We start from the raw sequence: 19,860 nt of genomic DNA on the forward strand, positions 1-19,860 counted from the left end.
GACTGTGACAGCATGGAATTCAAATGAGGAGATAGACAGATGGGTCAGGGGAAAAAGAGAGAATGTCCACTTGGGAGAGATGAGGATTCCTGTGCCACCACCCCGCTGACCAGATGCTCTCGGGGTATGCGAGAACACATGGTCAGACGAGGAGAGAGCAGTAGGAGTAGCAGTGTTTTCAGTGGTAATCCATGTTTCCGTCAGCGCCAAGAAGTCGAGGGACTGGAGGGTAGCATAGGCTGAGATGAACTCTGCCTTGTTGGCAGCAGAACGGCAGTTCCAGAGGCTGCCTGAGACCTGGAACTCCACGTGGGAGTTGTTGTATCTGTTATTATTACTATACAACTATTAAGTTGTATCTGTGCTAACCAGACATTTACACAATAACAAAAAATGGCATCAAACACACATCTTATAACATACCCCGTCTTAAGCAACAAATGCACAATACCAGAAGCATTCCCCAACTCCCTCATGAAATGAAAATGAAGATATGTAGGCTATGCTGTATCAAGTGTGTGAATGCACACTTCTGAGGAGGAAGCTCAGGAGAAATACCTCCTAGTCTGGATAGATGAGCCAGGGCATTTTTTTGTAAATCTCAATCTGGCAACCGTCAATCTGCCAACCGTCAATCTGGCAACCTTCAATCTGGCAACCGGGGGCATATCTGATCCTGTTCATTTCAGCTGAGCTTTCATGCGACCCTCACAGCTTGTATGGAGAGAGAACAGCCATCTAAGAGTACGTTTGACATCAGGGTTCATGTCTCGTGATGTGTCCCAGCAATGGGAGCTGACTTTCTTTCCTAGTCTCTTTTCCTGGTCTCCTTTCTTTGTCTCCTCATCCAATTGGCAAGGATCCCCCAGAACCTATTTCTCAATAACATACGGTACGTACTCAGAATGTCTGTGAGGCAGACAGCCCTGTGGCTGATTTCTATATACACCTACTTTAATAGACTGTGCAATGACTGGATTATTGATCACATCCTGAACTAGAGGGCACTATCCCACAGCATTATCCAGCTGAGAATATGTGTTTGAATATGTATTCATGCTGACATATAGGCATTTGACTTGTATCTCCATTAAGCTGATGTATTGGCATGCACAGAGACAGAGAGAGGCCGAGAGAGAGAGGGAGGGCGAGAGAGAGAGGGCGAGAGGGGGGAGAGAGAGAGAGAGAGATAGATATATATACATCTCAAGCCATGCATGTTTGGATACTGGACGGGTGCAATCTCCATACAGGGCAGACTGGGAAACAGGCGCAACCAACCATGGATGTGGTGGGGGTGGGGTGTGGGGAACTTGACGACAACTTGCGGACAGTGGGTTTAGAACAACAATGGCAAAAACTGTACACAAAAAAGTATAAATATACCACCAAAAGGGCACTTGTGAGTGGGAGGGCAAAGGGCAGGTGCTCAGGCACAGGTAGACCCCTATCTGTGAATGAGGTTTCATTTCCAGTTTTTAGGACTACAAACTGGCGAGCTCTATGGCCACAACCATCTGTGACAATCTAAAGAGAGAAAGAATGCTTTGAGTACAAAACTGTGGATACATTAGAGACCATTAGAGACCATTTTTTCTGGCACGCTCAATTCTCTTAGCATATCTTTCAAGTCTAATGCGACAAAATAATTGTTGAGAATCTAAGGCTGGTGACAATTTTTTTTTGAAAGTTAGGAATCTGGGCTAATATCCATACAGTTTCTCTCTAGCAAAACACAGAACAAAGAATTGGTCTTGACCTGACCCTTAAAAAGAATGTGCACACACAAACATTTGATGCTAAAATTATTTTTATTATTTTATAATGCTTGAAGAATTTTATATAGAAATGGATATAGAAAACAAGGGAAAGAATGAGAATGAATTTCAGAAAATATTTGTAAAATTGCAGAGGTCACTTGTTAGGAAGGAAAACGTCAGGAACTGAAAAAATACAAAAAGGTATCATTGTTAGAATCATGTAATACTGTGTGTCAAACAAACTTCAGTCATCAGCTTTAACATTCTCTGAGTTGTAACATTCTCCTCTCTTACCTATGCATTATGCCTTCGTTTTTCTGCACACAAGGGTTTTCAAGAATTTAGCAAAGCGATTTTTCCCAGCTGCAAATATAGAGACATCAGAGAGAGAGAGAGAGAGCGAGAGAGAGAGCGAGAGAGAGAGCGAGAGAGAGAGAGAGCGAGAGAGAGAGAGAGCGAGAGAGAGCGAGAGAGAGAGAGAGAGAGAGAGAGAGAGAGAGAGAGAGAGAGAGAGAGAGAGAGAGATGTTGATTCAACGTCATCACATAAAAACAAAATTGGGTGGAAAGAAGGGTGATTCAACCAGAAAACTCCACTGATATCAGACAGCTAAATGCGTCGTTAGATTCTTTTTGCCCTTCCGTCACTTTCTACACAGAAGACATCCGCTAAACATAGAATCAAGCTGTTTATCTGTCTCTCTGTGACTGACGATAACTTCGGCAGGAAGTTGACTACAAATACAAAGTTGCCAATATCTTTGCAATTCAACAAGCGAAGGATAAAAATATGCTTCAACTGAAAACCGAGATGACTGCATTAGAAAAAAATCCAGTTGGCTGTATAGGCCTATATTTCAATCATATTGAAATCAATTTCATGTTCAGTCAATTTACTTCTATTTGTAGGCTACACTGTCTGTAATTTTTACCTCAATAAATTTCATGATGTGTAACAACATGTGCGCACTGATGGGCCAAATGAATCTGTGATTTAGATCATTATTATAGGGTAAGCATTAGAATAAGCCGCCTCAATATTTGCAGCCATAAGGTGGTAATGGCTCTCTAGGAGCTGATCCGTCATCTGTATTGTGGAATAATTATAATGTTAAGGTAAGATTTAAATGGAGAGATCTGATCAGAGAGCAGCCCTGCCTTTCTTTCGATCAGTATCGAGACCTACTCCAATGACGCACTTAGTGAACGTTCTCTCTGCATGGTGTTTTGGGAAACGCATGTGACATCTTTGGCCATTATAAAAACGATGCATTGTTAAAACACTAGTAAGCTTAAGTTCCATTGCTATCAGGAAACCGGGCCCTGGTCTTTACCTTTGCACTTTGCTGGCTGGTCCTTCTGAGGGTTCAGAGTCTTTGACTCAGTTGCAGTAACCATGGAGACATCTGACAAGACAAAGGAAAATGGAGGATGTTAATACCATCAGAGAGAGAGAGAAAGAGAGAGAGAGAGAGAGAGAGAGTGTAGCTTCGACTATATACAGACTCAGTGAGCATAGCCTTGCTATTGAGAGAGGCCGCCGTAGGCACTGCCCACAAAATGAGGTGGAATCCCTAAGATTACACAGACCCACAAAGAATTTTGAACTATTTGCCCATCGTTACAACACTGTATATAGACTTAATATGACATTTGAAATGTCTTTATTCTTTTGGAACTTCTGAGTGTAATGTTTACTGTTAATATTTATTGTTTATTTCTCTTTTGTTTACTACCTACTTCACTTGCTTTGACAATGTTAACATACGTTTCGCATGCCAATAAAGCCCTTAAATTGAAATTGAATTGAGAGAGAGAGAGAGAGAGAGAGAGAGAGACCACATTTACACCCTCCACACTCTAATTGACAAACAAGTCAACAAAAACAAAGGCAAAATCTACTCGTGTTTTGTAGACTTCAAGAAAGCATTTGATTCAATTTTGCACTAAGGTATTTTATTACAAACGAATAGTAAGTGGTATTGGAGGGAAAACATATGATGTTATTAAATCAATGTACACTAAAAACAACTTAAAATCGGCAACAAGCCGAGACTTCTTCTCTCAGGGACGTGGAGTGAAACAGGGCTGCCCAATAAGTGCAACACTATTTAACCTCTATGAATTGGCAAAAACATTAGAAGAATCGGCAGCACCTGGTCTCACCCTACACAACACTGAAATCAAGTGTCTGCTGTATGCAGATGACCTGGTGCAACTGTCTCCCACTTAGGAGGGGTTACAGCAGCATCTAGATCATCTGCACAGGTTCTGTCAGACCTGGGCTCTGACCGTTAATCTAAAAAAAAATGAATATAATGATATTCCAAAAAAAGGTCAGGAAATCAGGATGACAAATATAAATTCTATTTGGACACAGTTCTATTAGAACACACCAAAAATTACACGTATCTAGGACTAAATATCAGCAACACAGGTAGCTTTCACATGGCTGTGAATGAGCTGAGAGACAAAGCAAGAAGAGCCATTAAAAGGAATATTAAAATCGAAATTCCAATTAGAATCTGGCTCAATCAGTTATAGAACCAAGTGCTCTATATGGCAGCGAAGTATGGGGTCTGCTCTCTAATAATGAATTTCTCTCTGTCTCTCTCTCTCTGTCTCGCTCTTTCTCTCTCTCTCTCTCTGTTTCTCTCTCTGTCTCTCTCTCTGTTTCTCTCTGTCTCTGTCTCTCTCTCTCTCTCTCTCTCTGTCTCTCTCTGTCTCTCTCTCTGTCTCTCTCTCTGTCTCTCTCTCTGTCTCTCTCTCTTGTCCTTTTTTGTCTCCCTCTCTCTAGATCTCTCGTCCTTTTTATCTTTGCACTGTGTCATCAAATACTTTGTGAAAAGTCTGTCCCTCTCTATCCCCCTTCATGTTTTACCTTTGCATTTTGGTGACTGTTGATCATGCGGGTCCTTGCTCTTTAGCCCTGATGCAGTGAAAATAGAGTAATCTAAGGACAGAAAAGGAATATATATGAATGGAGATTTGATAGGACAATAACACACAGCAGTAAAAGTAGAGTTAAGTCCTATAGGCTGTTTCAATGCACCAGAGGAGTAGTCACACATAACTCAGTACCTTACTGAGATACACTGCTGTTACTTAAATGTAATACAGTTTTATTAGCCTCCCCATGGGGATTAAGATGGCATCGTATGAGTATAATGTGATGCTAAACCACCCTGAAGGATGCAAAGCAGAAACATCTGTGTACGCTATCCCTCATGCAGTGAAAAAGACAAAAACAAAAACAAAAAAAATGACGTCAGCTTTATGCGACATCTTTTTGAGTGCGGACCATCACACTTTATTGCTTATTTGAATTTAAGGGTTTTACGCACCAACCTAACTTTAGGGAGAGCATGATGGTGCTCTTTGCTTTTAAACCACAGAGAATGAAATGTTTTGTGTTTGAGTCCCTTGTCACTTTGCCTGGTCCTACCTTTACATTGTGGTTGTCTGGTCTGTTTGCCTGTCAATTCCGGATTCTTTACCCTGTCCAGGTGTTCCTGTAAGGCCTTCTCATTCCTCAGCCTGCGCTGCTCTTCTTTAGACAGCACCTCCTCCTCCTTTCTCTTTCCCTCTATCTCTTTGGCCTGGTCTTTATCTCTCCTATCCTTCTGACAAGGCCAAATTCTCTCCTCTTCTGCCATCCTCTCAAATTTGTCCATAAGGAGCTCTGCCTCTGTCTTTGGCGCTGTTATTTTGTCATTCCCATCTTTCTTTTGGACACTCTCACTTTTATTACTCACTTTGACCTGCAGAACCTGGGGGACCTTGGCCACGCCTTGACTGCTCGTGGAAAACACAGAGAAATCTGAGAGAGAGAGAGAGAGAGAGAGAGAGAGAGAGAGAGAGAGAGAGAGAGAGAGAGAGAGAGAGAGAGAGAGAGAGAGAGAGAGAGAGAGAGAGAGAGAGAGAGAGAGAAGCTTTGACTATATACAGACTCAGTGAGCATAGCCTTGCTATTGAGAGAGGCCGCCGGCCCACAAAATGAGGTGGAATCCCTCAGATTACACAGACCCACAAAGAATTTTGAACTATTTGCCCATCGTTACAACACTGTATATAGACGTAATATGACATTTGAAATGTCTTTATTCTTTTGGAACTTCTGAGTGTAATGTTTACTGTTAATATTTATTGTTTATTTCTCTTTTGTTTACTACCTACTTCACTTGCTTTGACAATGTTAACATACGTTTCCCATGCCAATAAAGCCCTTAAATTGAAATTGAATTGAGAGAGAGAGAGAGAGACCACATTTACACCCTCCACACTCTAATTGACAAACAAGTCAACCAAAACAAAGGCAAAATCTACTCGTGTTTTGTAGACTTCAAGAAAGCATTTGATTCAATTTTGCACTAAGGTATTTTATTACAAACGAATAGTAAGTGGTATTGGAGAGAAAACATATGATGTTATTAAATCAATGTACACTAAAAACAACTTAAAATCGGCAACAAGCCGAGACTTCTTCTCTCAGGGACGTGGAGTGAAACAGGGCTGCCCAATAAGTGCAACACTATTTAACCTCTATGAATTGGCAAAAACATTAGAAGAATCGGCAGCACCTGGTCTCACCCTACACAACACTGAAATCAAGTGTCTGCTGTACGCAGATGACCTGGTGCAACTGTCTCCCACTTAGGAGGGGTTAGAGCAGCATCTAGATCATCTGCACAGGTTCTGTCAGACCTGGGCTCTGACCGTTAATCTAAAAAAAAACGAATATAATGATATTCCAAAAAAAGGTCAGGAAATCAGAATGACAAATATAAATTCTATTTGGACACAGTTCTATTAGAACACACCAAAAATTACACGTATCTAGGACTAAATATCAGCAACACAGGTAGCTTTCACATGGCTGTGAATGAGCTGAGAGACAAAGCAAGAAGAGCCATTAAAATGAATATTAAAATCGAAATTCCAATTAGAATCTGGCTCAATCAGTTATAGAACCAAGTGCTCTATATGGCAGCGAAGTATGGGGTCCGCTCTAATAATGAATTTCTCTCTGTCTCTCTCTCTCTGTCTCGCTCTTTCTCTCTCTCTCTCTCTCTTTCTCTGTCTCTCTCTCTGTTTCTCTCTCTGTCTCTCTCTCTGTTTCTCTCTGTCTCTGTCTCTGTCTCTCTCTCTCTCTCTGTGTCTCTCTCTCTGTCTCTCTCTGTCTCTCTCTCTGTCTCTCTCTCTCTCTGTCTCTCTCTCTTGTCCTTTTTTGTCTCCCTCTCTCTAGATCTCTCGTCCTTTTTATCTTTGCACTGTGTCATCAAATACTTTGTGAAAAGTCTGTCCCTCTCTATCCCCCTTCATGTTTTACCTTTGCATTTTGCTGACTGTTGATCATGCGGGTCCTTGCTCTTTAGCCCTGATGCAGTGAAAATAGAGTAATCTAAGGACAGAAAAGGAATATATATGAATGGAGATTTGATAGGACAATAACACACAGCAGTAAAAGTAGAGTTAAGTCCTATAGGCTGTTTCTGTCATGAGCACTCTCTCTCCCTGGTAGCAACATTAATTGCATTCAATTATCTTCCACTCTGCTCACCTCCCTCTCTCTACTCAGCCTAACTAGCTCCACCTGCCCTGCTCTGCTCTTGTTACCTGGCCAGCTGCACTGCATTTCCCACTCACCATCCTCACCTTGCCTCACTCTGTTCTAATTACTCTGCCAGCTGAACTGCATTTCCCCACTACCTCTCCCAGTATATCAAGCCCTGGTTTTCAGCCAAGCCCTGTCAGATCGTCTTCAAACCCGGACCAGTAACCTGCCTGTCTGCGCTCTGACTCCTGTTTGTGATACCGATCCTTTCTTGACTGCCTCCTTGTTCTACTGCCCCGTCTATCCCAACCTGCCTTCTGGACCTCGACTACTCTCCGATCTTCAGCCCCTCCGGTAACTCGTTTCTGCCTTCTGTCTCTACCACGATATTTGCCCAGCCCTGATCTGTACTTCTGCCTGCCATTCATATTGCTGTTGTGTGTGTGTGTTCCCCCAGGTCTCCGACCACCAGATGAGCGTGCCCAGACGTTTCACCACCCTCAGCCCGATACGCCGCTCCATCACTGGGGAACACACACTAAGCACTTGGACTGGACACCCCCGGACATTTGGTGACCCCCGGAGCACAGGTACCCACAGGAGGACCCTGAAAGACCCCTGACACCCCTGGGACTCCTCTTCCCGCCTGTAACCTTGAATAAAGAACTCTGAATTTGAACTTGCGCTCTTGGGTCCTCTTCTGTTCGTGACAGAACGATCTGACCATCATGGACCCAGCGCACTCCCTGACCACGATGGAGGAAGAGCCAGAGAGGACTGCCCTACAGCGACTGGAACGCTCTGAGGGAGACATAAATCGGATGGCTGGCGACATCGCTTCCCTTCTCCAGCTATTCAACCAGCAGCAACAACAGTTCCAACTGCAGCAACAACAGCTAGCCCAAGCCCTGCAACTACTCTCAAGCCCGGCTACTCCACCTGCACCCCCCTGGTCCTTTTGTTCCTGTACCACCGATACTCCTTCATCCCTCCGCTGGAGGTCCCAATGCTGCAGGCCCGGCAGTGCTGCCACCAGATCCCCACGCTCCTGAACCAAGGATTGGGAACCCGGAACGTTTGATGGCAACCAGAAGCAAGTAAGACCATTCTTGAGCAGCTGCCGAATCCAGTTTGCACTACAGCCCAGGACTTTCTCAACAGAGGGAGCCAAGGTGGGGTATGTCATCACACATCTCACCGGTCGAGCTCGGTTGTGGGGAACGGCGGAATTCGACCGGCAAACCCCAGCCTGTGCCTCCTTCAGTGCCTTTGAGGAGGAGATGTTAAAGGTCTTTGACCTAGGCTCGCCAACAGCCGAAGCGTCACAAGCTCTGCTCACCATCCGTCAGGGCAATCGGACAGTGGCAGACTTCTCCATTGACTTTCGTACCCTGGCCAGTCAAAGCTCGTTTAACCCAGAGGCACTGGTGCAAGCCTTCCTCCATAGCCTGGCGGACTATATCAAGGACGAGCTTGTTTCCCATGACCCGCCCTCAACGCTTGATGCCGCCATTGACCTTGCCGTTCGCGTGACCGCCGTATACAGACCCGGAGGAGGGAGAAGGGCCGTCTCAGTCAACCTGCCATCCGTACTCGGGTCGATACCGCTTCTGTCCAGCCCCTGCCTGTCAAGTCCCATAGCCAACTCAATCAGCCTGAGCCCATGGAGATTGGCCGTGCCTCTCTGACTCCCGAGGAGCGTCGGCGCCGTCTAAGCTCCAACCTTTGCCTCTACTGTGGTGGCGAGAATCACCGTGTCGCTACTTGTCCGGCAAAAGCCGCAGCTCACCAGGTGTAGGGGAGATCCGGGTGAGCTCAACAAGCCTTCAGTCTCCCTCCATCCGAAAGACCCTGCTTCATCTCCGCCTTCAGCTTTCTGACAAGACTCATACATTGGCCGCCCTTGTGGATTCCGGAGCCGAAGCAAACATCATGGACCCTGAGCTTGCACAGCAACTGGGCGTGAACCATCATCAACTGACACAACCCATTCCTGCACGAGCCCTGGATGGGCATCATCTTGGCACTGTCACTCATATCTCCGCCCCTGTGACAATCCTGCTGTCAGGAAACCACCAGGAGTCCATCCAGTTTCACCTCCTACACTCACCTGGCCAACCACTCATTCTTGGATACCCGTGGCTCCGTCAGCACAACCCCCACATCGACTGGGAGACAGGAACAGTCCGTGAGTGGGGGAAGGAGTTGTCACCAGACCTGTTTAAGGGGGGCCACCCTGCCCGTTCACCGGGGAAGGATCTAGCGCTACCTCCGACATATCCAATGTTCCGGCCTGTTACCACAGCCTGAAAGAGGTGTTCAACAAATCCAAGGCGACATCTCTACCCCCCACACAGACCCTATGACTGCGCGATTGATCTCCTGCCTGGCACAGCACCTCCCAAGGGTCGTCTGTATTCACTGTCAGCCCCGGAAAGAAAGGCCATGGAGGACTACATTAATGACTCTCTTGCCTCCGGGATAATTAGACCGTCGTCTTCCCCCGCAGGAGCGGATTCTTCTTTGTCGGCAAGAAGGACCGGTTCTCTTCGTCCATGCATAGATTACCGGGGTCTGAACGACATCACGGTTAAGAATCGCTACCCACTGCCCTTACTTTCGTCTGCCTTCGAACTGCTGCAGGGAGCCACTGTATTCACTAAGCTGGACCTTCGCAATGCCTACCATCTGGTGCGGATGAGGGAGGGAGACGAATGGAAGACAGCGTTCAACACACCAACCCGGCCACTATGAATATCTCGTCATGCCCCTTCGGCCTCACCAATGCCCCAGCAGTTTTTCAAGCCCTAGTGAATGATATCCTCAGGGACATGCTAAATACGTTCGTATTTGTGTACCTTGGCGATATTTTAATATTCTCAAAGACTCTGTCAGAACACACGCACCACGTCCGGTTGGTCCTGCGCCGCCTGCTGGAGAACTCTCTTTTCGTGAAGGCAGAGAAGTGCGAGTTCCATGCCAAGACCGTTTCATTCCTGGGGTATGTGGTGACCGAGGGCAGCATTCAGATGGATCTCACGAAGGTGTCGGCTGTCACTTCCTGGCCAGTTCCTGAGTCTCGGAAGAAGTTGCAACAGTTCCTGGGCTTTGCCAACTTTTATAGGAGATTCATCAGAAACTATAGCACAGTGGCTGCACCCCCTCACGGCGCTAACCAGCACTAAACAACCGTACCAATGGACATCAGCTGCTGATAAGGCCTTCAATATCCTCAAGACATGTTTCACTTCTGCTCCCATCCTCCAGATGCCAGATGCAGCAAGGCAGTTTGTGGTGGAGGTAGATGCTTCGGACGTGGGAGTGGGTGCAGTGCTTTCTCAAAGAGCAGCTGAGGATGGCAAGATGCACCCCTGTGCCTTCTACTCCCGTCGGCTAACCCCTGCCGAATGCAACTACGACATTGGGAACCGCGAGCTGTTGGCTGTCAAGCTCGCCCTTGAAGAATGGCGGCACTGGTTAGAGGGGTCAAAGGAACCATTCGTAGTGTGGACAGACCACAAGAACCTGGAGTATATCCAAACAGCCAGGAGGCTGAACTCCCGTCAACAGCGGTGGTCTCTGTTCTTTACGCGCTTCAATTTCACGCTCTCCTACCGCCCGGGATCTCGCAACATCAAACCTGATGCTCTTTCCCGGATGTTTCAGAAGGACGAGACCACCGCCATGACAGCTCCCATTCTTCCCAGCCACTTGGTCGTAGCGGCCCTCACCTGGGAGATCGAGAAGCAGGTCATGGAGGCTCTTCGGGACCAGCCAGGTCCAAGCACCAGCGCCCCCAACCGTCTGTTTGTTCCAGCAAATCTCAGGTCACCTGTGATTCAGTGGGGGCACGAATCCCGTCTGGCCTGTCATCCCGGCATCACTCGCACCCTTCATCTGGTCCGCCATGCGGTTCTGGTGGCGGGGGATGAGACGGGATGTCCGAGAATTCATCCGAGCTTGTCCCACTTGTAACCGAAACAAGACTCCCAACCAGCCTCCTGCTGGGTTGCTGCAACCCCTACTCATACCCAAGAGGCCCTGGTCCCACGTTTCACTGGACTTTGTTACGGGCCTTCCGCCCTCTGACGGACACACAGTCATCCTTACCATTGTTGACCGCTTTAGTAAGATGACCCACTCCGTGCCCCTTCCCAAACTACCCTCTGCTAAAGAGACCTCCCAGGTGGTCCTGGAACATGTGTTTCGTATCCATGGCCTACCCCCAGGATATAGTGTCAGACCCGGGGCCCGCAATTCTCAGCAACCTTTTGGAAGGAGTTCTGTCATCTCCTTGGGGCCACCGCCAGCCTATCGTCTGGATTCCACCCGCAGTCAAACGGCCAGACTGAACGCATGAACCAGGAGCTGGAGAAGGCACTGAGGTGTGTGGCTTCCCAAAATCCCCGGGCCTGGGCTCAACACCTGCTCTGGGTGGAATATGCCCATAATTCACTCACCAGTTCCTCCACCGGGCTCTCCCCCTTTCAGTGTGTCTACGGGTATCAACCTCCACTGTTTGCCAGCCAGGAGGCGGATGCCACCTGTCCGTCTGCTCTTGCGTATGCCCGCCGCTGCCGCCGCACTTGGGCCCAGGCTCGCACTGTGCTCCTGAAGTCTGGAACCAGCTACGCCGTCGGTGCCAACCGACGGAGGACCCCAGCACCTACTTACCGGGTTGGTCAGAAGGTCTGGCTGTCTGCCCGGATCTGCCGCTGCGGGTTGTATCACGAAAGCTGGCCCTCGCTTCATTGGTCCTTTTCCTGTGCAGAAAGTCATCAGTCCAACGGCGGTCCGACTTCAGTTGCCCGCTTCCATGCGGGTCCACCCCACCTTCCACGTCTCCAAGGTCAAGCCGGTCCATGAAAGTCCCCTGGTCCCTGCAGCTCCGGCGCCACCTCCTCCGCGCCTCGTAGATGGCGGTCCTGTCTTCACCGTCCCGGCGGCTGCTCCGCTCTAGGCGAAGGGGTAGGGGTCTCCAGTACCTCGTTGATTGGGAGGGATATGGTCCAGAGGAGAGGACCTGGATCCCGGCCAGGAGGATAGTGGACCGGACCCTTATCACTGACTTCCACCGACTACATCCTGATCAGCCTGCAATCCGTAGGGGGCCGTCCAAGAGGGGTTCCTAGCCGTCCGGCCCGCCCTGCTCCTGTCTCAGTGCCTGTCCTGTCTCCCGACCGTGACCCTCCAGCTCCTTCTGAGGATGAGGAGATTCACTCGGACCGCTCGGAGGAGTTCTGACCCGCCGCCTGCTCCCCTCCACCCTCCCGGCATGATGTTGTTCTTGGGACTTCTGGGGCCGTCCCTTGGAGGGGGGTCCTGTCATGAGCACTCTCTCTCTCCCTGGTAGCAACATTAATTGCATTCAATTATCTTCCACTCTGCTCACCTCCCTCTCTCTACTCAGCCTAACTAGCTCCACCTGCCCTGCTCTGCTCTTGTTACCTGGCCAGCTGCACTGCATTTCCCACTCACCATCCTCACCTTGCCTCACTCTGTTCTAATTACTCTGCCAGCTGAACTGCATTTCCCCACTACCTCTCCCAGTATATCAAGCCCTGGTTTTCAGCCAAGCCCTGTCAGATCGTCTTCAAACCCGGACCAGTAACCTGCCTGTCTGCGCTCTGACTCCTGTTTGTGATACCGATCCTTTCTTGACTGCCTCCTTGTTCTACTGCCCCGTCTATCCCAACCTGCCTTCTGGACCTCGACTACTCTCCGATCTTCAGCCCCTCCGGTAACTCGTTTCTGCCTTCTGTCTCTCACCACGATATTTGCCCAGCCCTGATCTGTACTTCTGCCTGCCATTCATATTGCTGTTGTGTGTGTGTGTTCCCCCAGGTCTCCGACCACCAGATGAGCGTGCCCAGACGTTTCACCACCCTCAGCCCGATACGCCGCTCCATCACTGGGGAACACACACACTAAGCACTTGGACTGGACACCCCCGGACATTTGGTGACCCCCGGAGCACAGGTACCCACAGGAGGACCCTGAAAGACCCCTGACACCCCTGGGACTCCTCTTCCCGCCTGTAACCTTGAATAAAGAACTCTGAATTTGAACTTGCGCTCTTGGGTCCTCTTCTGTTCGTGACAGTTTCAATGCACCAGAGGAGTAGTCACACATAACTCAGTACCTTACTGAGATACACTGCTGTTACTTAAATGTAATACAGTTTTATTAGCCTCCCCATGGGGATTAAGATGGCATCGTATGAGTATAACGTGATGCTAAACCACCCTGAAGGATGCAAAGCAGAAACATCTGTGTACGCTATCCCTCATGCAGTGAAAAAGACAAAAACAAACAAAAAAAAATGACGTCAGCTTTATGCGACATCTTTTTGAGTGCGGACCATCACACTTTATTGCTTATTTGAATTTAAGGGTTTTACGCACCAACCTAACTTTAGGGAGAGCATGATGGTGCTCTTTGCTTTTAAACCACAGAGAATGAAATGTTTTGTGTTTGAGTCCCTTGTCACTTTGCCTGGTCCTACCTTTACATTGTGGTTGTCTGGTCTGTTTGCCTGTCAATTCCGGATTCTTTACCCTGTCCAGGTGTTCCTGTAAGGCCTTCTCATTCCTAAGCCTGCGCTGCTCTTCTTTAGACAGCATCTCCTCCTCCTTTCTCTTTCCCTCTATCTCTTTGGCCTGGTCTTTATCTCTCCTATCCTTCTGACAAGGCCAAATTCTCTCCTCTTCTGCCATCCTCTCAAATTTGTCCATAAGGAGCTCTGCCTCTGTCTTTGGCGCTGTTACTTTGTCATTCCCATCTTTCTTTTGGACACTCTCACTTTTATTACTCACTTTGACCTGCAGAACCTGGGGGACCTTGGCCACGCCTTGACTGCTCGTGGAAAACACAGAGAAATCTGAGAGAGAGAGAGAGAGAGAGAGAGAGAGAAGCTTTGACTATATACAGACTCAGTGAGCATAGCCTTGCTATTGAGAGAGGCCGCCCGGCCCACAAAATGAGGTGGAATCCCTCAGATTACACAGACCCACAAAGAATTTTGAACTATTTGCCCATCGTTACAACACTGTTATAGACGTAATATGACATTTGAAATGTCTTTATTCTTTTGGAACTTCTGAGTGTAATGTTTACTTTTAATATTTATTGTTTATTTCTCTTTTGTTTACTACCTACTTCACTTGCTTTGACAATGTTAACATACGTTTCCCATGCCAATAAAGCCCCTTAAATTGAAATTGAATTGGAGAGAGAGAGAGAGAGACCACATTTACACCCTCCACACTCTAATTGACAAACAAGTCAACCAAAACAAAGGCAAAATCTACTCGTGTTTTGTAGACTTCAAGAAAGCATTTGATTCAATTTTGCACTAAGGTATTTTATAACAAACGAATAGTAAGTGGTATTGGAGGGAAAACATATGATGTTATTAAATCAATGTACACTAAAAACAACTTAAAATCGGCAACAAGCCGAGACTTCTTCTCTCAGGGATGTGGATTGAAACAGGGCTGCCCAATAAGTGCAACACTATTTAACCTCTACGAATTGGCAAAAACATTAGAAGAATCGGCAGCACCTGGTCTCACCCTACACAACACTGAAATCAAGTGTCTGCTGTACGCAGATGACCTGGTGCAACTGTCTCCCACTTAGGAGGGGTTAGAGCAGCATCTAGATCATCTGCACAGGTTCTGTCAGACCTGGGCTCTGACCGTTAATCTAAAAAAAAACGAATATAATGATATTCCAAAAAAAGGTCAGGAAATCAGGATGACAAATATAAATTCTATTTGGACACAGTTCTATTAGAACACACCAAAAATTACACGTATCTAGGACTAAATATCAGCAACACAGGTAGCTTTCACATGGCTGTGAATGAGCTGAGAGACAAAGCAAGAAGAGCCATTAAAATGAATATTAAAATCGAAATTCCAATTAGAATCTGGCTCAATCAGTTATAGAACCAAGTGCTCTATATGGCAGCGAAGTATGGGGTCCGCTCTCTAATAATGAATTTCTCTCTGTCTCTCTCTCTCTGTCTCGCTCTTTCTCTCTCTCTCTCTCTCTTTCTCTGTCTCTCTCTCTGTTTCTCTCTCTGTCTCTCTCTCTGTTTCTCTCTGTCTCTGTCTCTGTCTCTCTCTCTCTCTCTGTGTCTCTCTCTCTGTCTCTCTCTGTCTCTCTCTCTGTCTCTCTCTCTCTCTCTGTCTCTCTCTCTTGTCCTTTTTTGTCTCCCTCTCTCTAGATCTCTCGTCCTTTTTATCTTTGCACTGTGTCATCAAATACTTTGTGAAAAGTCTGTCCCTCTCTATCCCCCTTCATGTTTTACCTTTGCATTTTGCTGACTGTTGATCATGCGGGTCCTTGCTCTTTAGCCCTGATGCAGTGAAAATAGAGTAATCTAAGGACAGAAAAGGAATATATATGAATGGAGATTTGATAGGACAATAACACACAGCAGTAAAAGTAGAGTTAAGTCCTATAGGCTGTTTCAATGCACCAGAGGAGTAGTCACACATAACTCAGTACCTTACTGAGATACACTGCTGTTACTTAAATGTAATACAGTTTTATTAGCCTCCCCATGGGGATTAAGATGGCATTGTCTGAGTATAACGTGATGCTAAACCACCCTGAAGGATGCAAAGCAGAAACATCTGTGTACGCTATCCCTCTTGCAGTGAAAAAGACAAAAACAAAAACAAAAAAAATGACGTCAGCTTTATGCGACATCTTTTTGAGTGCGGACCATCACACTTTATTGCTTATTTGAATTTAAGGGTTTTACGCACCAACCTAACTTTAGGGAGAGCATGATGGTGCTCTTTGCTTTTAAACCACAGAGAATGAAATGTTTTGTGTTTGAGTCCCTTGTCACTTTGCCTGGTCCTACCTTTACATTGTGGTTGTCTGGTCTGTTTGCCTGTCAATTCCGGATTCTTTACCCTGTCCAGGTGTTCCTGTAAGGCCTTCTCATTCCTCAGCCTGCGCTGCTCTTCTTTAGACAGCACCTCCTCCTCCTTTCTCTTTCCCTCTATCTCTTTGGCCTGGTCTTTATCTCTCTATCCTTCTGACAAGGCCAAATTCTCTCCTCTTCTGCCATCCTCTCAAATTTGTCCATAAGGAGCTCTGCCTCTGTCTTTGGCGCTGTTACTTTGTCATTCCCATCTTTCTTTTGGACACTCTCACTTTTATTACTCACTTTGACCTGCAGAACCTGGGGACCTTGGCCACGCCTTGACTGCTCGTGGAAAACACAGAGAGAAATCTGAGAGAGAGAGAGAGAGAGAGAGAAAGAGAGAGAGAGAGAGAGAGAGAGAGAGAGAGAGAGAGAGAGAGAGAGAGAGAGAAGCTTTGACTATATACAGACTCAGTGAGCATAGCCTTGCTATTGAGAGAGGCCGCCGGCCCACAAAATGAGGTGGAATCCCTCAGATTACACAGACCCACAAAGAATTTTGAACTATTTGCCCATCGTTACAACACTGTATATAGACGTAATATGACATTTGAAATGTCTTTATTCTTTTGGAACTTCTGAGTGTAATGTTTACTGTTAATATTTATTGTTTATTTCTCTTTTGTTTACTACCTACTTCACTTGCTTTGACAATGTTAACATACGTTTCCCATGCCAATAAAGCCCTTAAATTGAAATTGAATTGAGAGAGAGAGAGAGACCACATTTACACCCTCCACACTCTAATTGACAAACAAGTCAACCAAAACAAAGGCAAAATCTACTCGTGTTTTGTAGACTTCAAGAAAGCATTTGATTCAATTTTGCACTAAGGTATTTTATTACAAACGAATAGTAAGTGGTATTGGAGGGAAAACATATGATGTTATTAAATCAATGTACACTAAAAACAACTTAAAATCGGCAACAAGCCGAGACTTCTTCTCTCAGGGATGTGGATTGAAACAGGGCTGCCCAATAAGTGCAACACTATTTAACCTCTATGAATTGGCAAAAACATTAGAAGAATCGGCAGCACCTGGTCTCACCCTACACAACACTGAAATCAAGTGTCTGCTGTACGCAGATGACCTGGTGCAACTGTCTCCCACTTAGGAGGGGTTAGAGCAGCATTTAGATCATCTGCACAGGTTCTGTCAGACCTGGGCTCTGACCGTTAATCTAAAAAAACCCGAATATAATGATATTCCAAAAAAAGTTCAGGAAATCAGGATGACAAATATAAATTCTATTTGGACACAGTTCTATTAGAACACACCAAAAATTACACGTATCTAGGACTAAATATCAGCAACACAGGTAGCTTTCACATGGCTGTGAATGAGCTGAGAGACAAAGCAAGAAGAGCCATTAAAATGAATATTAAAATCGAAATTCCAATTAGAATCTGGCTCAATCAGTTATAGAACCAAGTGCTCTATATGGCAGCGAAGTATGGGGTCCGCTCTCTAATAATGAATTTCTCTCTGTCTCTCTCTCTCTGTCTCGCTCTTTCTCTCTCTCTCTCTCTTTCTCTGTCTCTCTCTCTGTTTCTCTCTCTGTCTCTCTCTCTGTTTCTCTCTGTCTCTGTCTCTGTCTCTCTCTCTCTCTCTGTGTCTCTCTCTCTGTCTCTCTCTGTCTCTCTCTCTGTCTCTCTCTCTCTCTGTCTCTCTCTCTTGTCCTTTTTTGTCTCCCTCTCTCTCTAGATCTCTCGTCCTTTTATCTTTGCACTGTGTCATCAAATACTTTGTGAAAAAGTCTGTCCCTCTCTATCCCCCTTCATGTTTTACCTTTGCATTTTGCTGACTGTTGATCATGCGGGTCCTTGCTCTTTAGCCCTGATGCAGTGAAAATAGAGTAATCTAAGGACAGAAAAGGAATATATATGAATGGAGATTTGATAGGACAATAACACACAGCAGTAAAAGTAGAGTTAAGTCCTATAGGCTGTTTCAATGCACCAGAGGAGTAGTCACACATAACTCAGTACCTTACTGAGATACACTGCTGTTACTTAAATGTAATACAGTTTTATTAGCCTCCCCCCATGGGGATTAAGATGGCATTGTCTGAGTATAACGTGATGCTAAAACCACCCTGAAGATGCAAAGCAGAAACATCTGTGTACGCTATCCCTCATGCAGTGAAAAAGACAAAAACAAAAACAAAAAAATGACGTCAGCTTTATCGACATCTTTTGAGTGCGGACCATCACACTTTATTGCTTATTTGAATTTAAGGGTTTTACGCACCAACCTAACTTTAGGGAGAGCATGATGGTGCTCTTTGCTTTTAAACCACAGAGAATGAAATGTTTTGTGTTTGAGTCCCTTGTCACTTTGCCTGGTCCTACCTTTACATTGTGGTTGTCTGGTCTGTTTGCCTGTCAATTCCGGATTCTTTACCCTGTCCAGGTGTTCCTGTAAGGCCTTCTCATTCCTCAGCCTGCGCTGCTCTTCTTTAGACAGCACCTCCCTCCTCCTTTCTCTTTCCCCTCTATCTCTTTGGCCTGGTCTTTATCTCTCCTATCCTTCTGACAAGGCCAAATTCTCTCCTCTTCTGCCATCCTCTCAAATTTGTCCATAAGGAGCTCTGCCTCTGTCTTTGGCGCTGTTACTTTGTCATTCCCATCTTTCTTGGACACTCTCACTTTTATTACTCACTTTGACCTGCAGAACCTGGGGGACCTTGGCCACGCCTTGACTGCTCGTGGAAAACACAGAGAAATCTGAGAGAGAGAGAGAGAGAGAGAGAGAGAGAGAGAGAGAGAGAGAGAGAGAGAGAGAGAGAGAGAGAGAGAGAGAGAGAGAGAGAGGAGAGAAGCTTTGACTATATACAGACTCAGTGAGCATAGCCTTGCTATTGAGAGAGGCCGCCGGCCCACAAAATGAGGTGGAATCCCTCAGATTACAGACCCACAAAGAATTTTGAACTATTTGCCCATCGTTACAACACTGTATATAGACGTAATATGACATTTGAAATGTCTTTATTCTTTGGAACTTCTGAGTGTAATGTTTACTGTTAATATTTATTGTTTATTTCTCTTTTGTTTACTACCTACTTCACTTGCTTTGACAATGTTAACATACGTTTCCCATGCCAATAAAGCCCTTAAATTGAAATTGAATTGAGAGAGACAGAGAGACCACATTTACACCCTCCACACTCTAATTGACAAACAAGTCAACCAAAACAAAGGCAAAATCTACTCGTGTTTTGTAGACTTCAAGAAAGCATTTGATTCAATTTTGCACTAAGGTATTTTATTACAAACGAATAGTAAGTGGTATTGGAGGGGAAACATATGATGTTATTAAATCAATGTACACTAAAAACAACTTAAAATCGGCAACAAGCCGAGACTTCTTCTCTCAGGGATGTGGATTGAAACAGGGCTGCCCAATAAGTGCAACACTATTTAACCTCTATGAATTGGCAAAAACATTAGAAGAATCGGCAGCACCTGGTCTCACCCTACACAACACTGAAATCAAGTGTCTGCTGTACGCAGATGACCTGGTGCAACTGTCTCCCACTTAGGAGGGGTTAGAGCAGCATCTAGATCATCTGCACAGGTTCTGTCAGACCTGGGCTCTG

The 19,860-nt window shown here is 46.0% G+C and overlaps 1 protein-coding gene across 1 annotated transcript; it reads right to left on the reverse strand.

Annotated features, from left to right (window-relative positions):
• Positions 1 to 1,934: 1,934 nt before the first annotated feature.
• On the reverse strand, positions 1,935 to 18,727 carry LOC121540830 (stress response protein NST1-like). The gene is made up of 8 exons (XM_045219886.1): positions 18,614 to 18,727; positions 18,051 to 18,122; positions 13,819 to 14,193; positions 7,089 to 7,160; positions 5,205 to 5,579; positions 4,641 to 4,712; positions 3,094 to 3,165; positions 1,935 to 2,123 (listed from the first exon to the last, which is right to left on the reverse strand). Exons 3-8 carry the CDS (start codon positions 14,045 to 14,047, stop codon positions 2,062 to 2,064), a joined length of 882 nt encoding a protein of 293 aa, XP_045075821.1. The 5' UTR covers positions 14,048 to 14,193; positions 18,051 to 18,122; positions 18,614 to 18,727; the 3' UTR covers positions 1,935 to 2,061.
• Positions 18,728 to 19,860: the final 1,133 nt, after the last annotated feature.

This window comes from Coregonus clupeaformis, unplaced genomic scaffold (assembly GCF_020615455.1).
Source record: "Coregonus clupeaformis isolate EN_2021a unplaced genomic scaffold, ASM2061545v1 scaf2859, whole genome shotgun sequence".
In the NCBI taxonomy this organism is placed as follows: Eukaryota; Metazoa; Chordata; class Actinopteri; order Salmoniformes; family Salmonidae; genus Coregonus; species Coregonus clupeaformis.